The 5,207-nt window shown below is 44.9% G+C and overlaps 1 protein-coding gene across 1 annotated transcript; it reads left to right on the top strand.

Moving 5' to 3' along the window:
• The first annotated feature begins 2,970 nt into the window (after positions 1 to 2,970).
• Positions 2,971 to 4,730, top strand: LOC129505479 (cationic amino acid transporter 3-like). Its single transcript, XM_055318504.1, is given in 2 exon segments — positions 2,971 to 4,276; positions 4,279 to 4,730. Coding segments are annotated over 2 exon segments (1,758 nt in total).
• The last annotated feature ends 477 nt before the right edge of the window (positions 4,731 to 5,207 follow it).

The raw sequence follows: 5,207 nt of genomic DNA, 5'->3' as shown, positions 1-5,207 counted from the left end.
TGCCTGCCATTTATCAAGGTCTGTACCAGGTCCTCTCACAACATTATCTCTGCAATTCCTATGTTGAACCTGCCATGCACAGGGTGGGGTCAGCCCCTTCCTCAGTAATGGCATGTTAGCACCATCACTTCCTGTCAGGCACCTTATCAATGCACTTAATTTCCCCCTCTCATCCTTATCTCTATTCCATTTCCCCCTCCTCCCTGCAGGCACTTGCTGTAGTGTATTTAACAAATGTTCTTACACATGTAGTTAGATACATTCATTCACTCAACACTAAAGAGCCAACTCTGTCAGGCACAGTTGTAGGGTGCAGGGAATACAGCCAAGAGCAAAACAGAAAGTCTTGCTTTCATGGAGCTTACATTCTTTTGGAGTGAGACAACTCATAAACAAGTAAATAAAACATATAGTGCCTTAAATTGTGACAAATGCTATGGGAAAATATAGGCAGGGGATAATGTCGGTTATGTGTGGTTAGGAGCAGGTTGCAGTTGTATGTGGGGTGAATCAGGAAGCCTGGGCTACACGTGTTATTTTATCCAATGTAGTTCCAAGAGCAATCATGTGGATATCTGGGCTAGAGGTGGTGCAATTATAGGGGACAGCCGGGGCAAAGGCCCTGAAGTAGTGTCCTTCCTGGAATGTTAGGGGGCCAGAATGTTTAGGAGGCCAGTGGCTAGAGAGAAATGAGTGGAAGGAGAAACAGAAGGCTGAGAGGTAGCTGTTTCAGTGACAAATACTGTAGGACTTTGTAGGTGATTGTAAATTCAGACTTTGGCTTCTACTCTGAATAAAAAGGGAAATCAGATGAAGGTTTTCAGCAGAGTAATGACATGGTATTTTTTAAAGATTTTATTTATTTGTGAGAGACACATAGAGGCAGAGACATAGACAGAGGGAGAAGCAGGCTCCTTTCAGGGAGACCGATGTGGGGCTTGATCCCTGGACCAGGGATCATGCCCTGAGCCAAGGGCAGATGCTTAACCACTGAGCCACCCAGGCATCCCAATGACATGACATTTTTAAATAGATGCATGTGTATCCTTGACAAATATACAGCATTTTTTGGCTTTTTGTAAAAATGTACAAATGGCATTGAACTATATGCCTCATTCTACTTTACTTCTCCTACTTGTCATTTTTTTCTGAGATCTACGCACACTGTCTATAAATCTACCTTATAATCCCTGACTACTGTGTCATATCTCATTGTGGACACATAGCACATTTTATTTATATATTTCTTTTACCACAGACACTGGCATAGCTCCCACATCCTGGCACCACAAACCATCCTGTGATGAATGTGCTCACATGGGCTCATTATAGACTTAGGAGAGCGTTTCCTTGGGGTGTGCACCTTAGAGGGATGTGGGGTGGGAGGGTGTGTACATTCTTAATTTCACTAACATTATGTTTCAGGATGGTGACACAGTGAGACTACCACCAGCAATTTGTGATGGTTTGTATCTTCTCACTGAATTCTCATGCTGATCTAGTGAGGAAGGTCAGGTGAGGGCCCTTGTGGATGAGGAGACTGAGGCTTAGAGGGAGTGAACAAATGCCCCGAGGTCATGTAGTTATGTGGAAGGGACAGGGCTCTTCCTTCATTTATTTCCTTCATTAAGAAGATATATTTGAACATATTGAGACCACAGTTTGAGAGAGATAAAAATTATTCCCTGTGAAAAATTATAGACAGTTACAAGTACGTGTTTTAATACAAGCTCACAGAGCAGGGTAGATTCTCCAGGCCCCTGGTAGCTGATGTCACAGATGGCGCAGGGTATGTATAGAACACAGTGTGGCCAGTGAAGAGATTGTCTGCAGAAGTGAGCTCACCTTCTCTCCTGGAGCCCAGAGAGGAAGGAGACAGAAGGAATTGTTCATGTTGTGAGCTACTGAGCTGGTAACTCATTTATTTTCTCCCTATACATCACATTCTCATAACTGTGGACATAAAAACTGTCCACTTTTTTTTTACCACTTTTTTTGGAATTTTGGAATTTTGCCTCCTCACTTTGGGTGAGGTTTACTGAATGTCAGAATTTGTAAAACCACCATCCAAGCTCTTCTCCCTTCTCAATCCTGGACCTTGGGTGGCTGTTGCCCCCATTTCTGCAGTGTTTCCTTTTCAGGCAGCCTGGTCCTCTCTTTCTTGCAGGGGGTTATGAAGGCCCTGCCCCTTTCTCCCTTCTCCTCTCTGTTCACAGCACCCTTGTGGTCCTAGGTGAGTAAAGGGAAGGAGTGGACTGTACATCCTTGGCCACCAGGACAGCTGAATGAATGATGCAGTATGAGGAGAAAGGGGGACAAAGTGCCATCTGATCTTGGCTAGTTGATATAGGGGCTAAGGATTTATGACTGGGGGATTAAATTTGTATTTTAGCCTCAGATGATATTTTAAAATGTCTCTGCAAATCAATTATGCCCACCACCCGGTGAATGAATGGGTCATAACCATGGCTAAGTACCGTACACACATCCCATTTGTGAATTATTGTAGAATACATTCATGCCCTATTGTGTCTTATAGCTTAATTAGCATATGAAGCTACATATGTTAGATGAACCAAAACAATTATGTTATATAGTTGATTTAAAAAGGAAAATGTAGGTATTTAGCACTTTTCTCTATGGGGGAAAGCAGGGTTGATTTGCCTATCATGTCCTTTGATGTCAGTTTCTGTGATATCTGAGCTGCAGAAGAAGACGTTAGACTTCTGAGCTTTGGTTGGTTGGTTGGTTGAAAACTACTTTTCAGGAAATATTTATTTCTTACTAGGCATTATGGTGGGACAGCACATACCAGATGAAATATGAAGCAGCAGCTTTGAAGCCTGAGCAACAGAACTTAGCAGACCTAACCCAACTCAGCTTAATTAGCTTCACGGAACCTGATTGGAGAATTTGGCTCCCTGGGTTCTCTACAGCACTGATCCCAGAAACCTCTTCAATTCAGTCAGAATGCTGTGTCAGGCACTTCACATATTTGGTAACAAGCTGGTGCGCAGACGTCCATTGAAGAAAGATGTGACTGACATTGCCCCTGACAGAAGCCTGAGCACTATGGATTTAGTGGCCCTCGGTGTGGGCAACACAGTGGGTGTAGGTGTGTATATCCTGGCTGGGGAAGTGGCCAACAGTCAAGCAGGACCTTCCACCATGATCTGCTTTTTGGTGGCTGGCCTAACTTCTGTGTTGGCTGGGCTCTGCTATGCAGAGATTAGTGCTCGAGTTCCCCAATCTGGATCTGCATATCTCTACATCTATGTCACTATAGGTGAACTTGGGGCTTTCATCACTGGCTGGAATCTTATCTTGTTCTTTGTTGCTGGTACCACCATTGTGGCCTGTGCCTGGTCTTTAGCTTTTAACAACTTGCCTGGGAACCAGATCTCTCAGGCCCTGCATGAGAGCATCTCACCTCATGTTCCTCGGGTCTTTGCAGAATATCTAGACTTCTTTGTTGTGGGCCTTGTGTTGTTGCTCATCGGATTGCTGACTCTGAGGATTACTGAGTTTTCCCTGGCCACCAAAGCATTCACATTAGTGAAAGTTTTGGTTCTTAGTTTTATCATCATGTCTGGTTTCATTAAGGGGGACCTGCACAACTGGAAGCTCACAGAAGAGGACTACATAAAGGCTGGACTCAATGACACCTCTAGCTTGGGCCCTCTGGGCTCTGGAGGATTCGTGCCTTTTGGCTTCCAGGGGATTCTCCGTGGAGCAGCTACCTGCTTCTATGCTTTTATAGGTTTTGACAATATTGTTACCACAGTTGAAGAAGCTCAGAATCCTAAGTGTTCTATCCCCAGGGGCACTGTGATTTCATTGCTCATCTGCATTTCAGTGTATTTTGGTGTCTCTGCAGCACTTACACTTATGGTGCCTTATTACCAGCTCCGACCCGGGAGCACCTTGCCTGAGGTATTTCTCCATATTGGCTGGGCCCCTGCCTACTATGCTGTAGCTTTTGGATTCCTCTGTAGTCTTTCTGTCAGCCTCTTGGGCTTTATGGTCCCTATACGTCATCAATTATACATGATGGCAAAGGACGGCCTCTTGTTCCCTGTCCTTGCCAGGATTCATACTAGAACATACACCCGCATGGTGGCTACTGTGATCTTTGGCATTATTGCAACAATCATGGCAGTCTTCTTTGGACTTACTCATCTTGTGGACCTCCGGTCAATTGTAACTCTGTTGAATTACTCCCTGGTGGCTTTTAGTGTTCTCATCCTCAGGTATCAGCCTGAGAGGAAGAATGGGGAAATGAAGCACAGGTGCAACAGGAGAATGGACCTGAAGCAGAGAAGCTGACTCTACACCGAATATTTTTTCCAGACAGCTCCACCCCCACTCCACTCTCTGGCCTGATTGTCTCTGTTTGCTCCTCATTGCTTGCTCTGCTGCTGACTCTTCTCTGCCTGGTGCTGGCCCAGTGGCCAGGTCTGCTTTCTGGAGACCCATGGTGGATCACAGTGGTTGTCCTGCTCCTGGTGCTCATCACTGGGATCACTGGGGTCATCTGGAGGCAGCCACAGAGCTCCACTCCCCTTTACTTTAAGGTACCTGGCCTGCCTCTCCTCCCACTTCTGAGCATCTTTCTGAATTTTTACCTTATGATGCAGATGCCAGCTGGCACCTGGGCCCAATTTGGTGTCTGGATGCTGATTGGGTTTGCTATCTACTTTGGCTATGGGATGCAGCACAGCCTTGCTTAACTCCACTGAGTTAGCACCAAAACTGTAGCCCTGGACTTGAACAGAGCCAGTACACATTTGCTTGGACATCATCACACCTGAATGCAGTCAGGTCCCCTGGATAATAATGGGGAGTTCTCTTGAGCTCATGGAAAACTAGGCCTCCCATGCGATATTGGTGGAGAAAAGTTAATAGAGCCATTCTGTCTTTTTTTTAAATAATAAATTTATTTTTTATTGGTGTTCAATTTGCCAACATACAGAATAACACCCAGTGCTCATCCCATCAAGTGCCCCCCTCAGTGCCCGTCACCTATTCACCCCCACCCCCTGCCCACCTCCCCTTCCACCATTCTGTCTTTATGTTGGAATGTAGGATTGCTTCTACTTATTTTTCTTTACTTGTCTACTTTTCAATTATGTCTGTAGCTGCTTTCTGCCTTTAAAGCAATCATTACTAAAAGTAACTAGACAAAGTGTTTGGTTTTCTTTGGGTAA

The sequence above is a fragment of the Nyctereutes procyonoides genome, unplaced genomic scaffold (genome assembly GCF_905146905.1).
Source record: "Nyctereutes procyonoides isolate TBG_1078 unplaced genomic scaffold, NYPRO_anot_genome, whole genome shotgun sequence".
NCBI lineage: Eukaryota > Metazoa > Chordata > Mammalia > Carnivora > Canidae > Nyctereutes > Nyctereutes procyonoides.
This window is presented reverse-complemented; position numbering and strand designations above follow the sequence as displayed.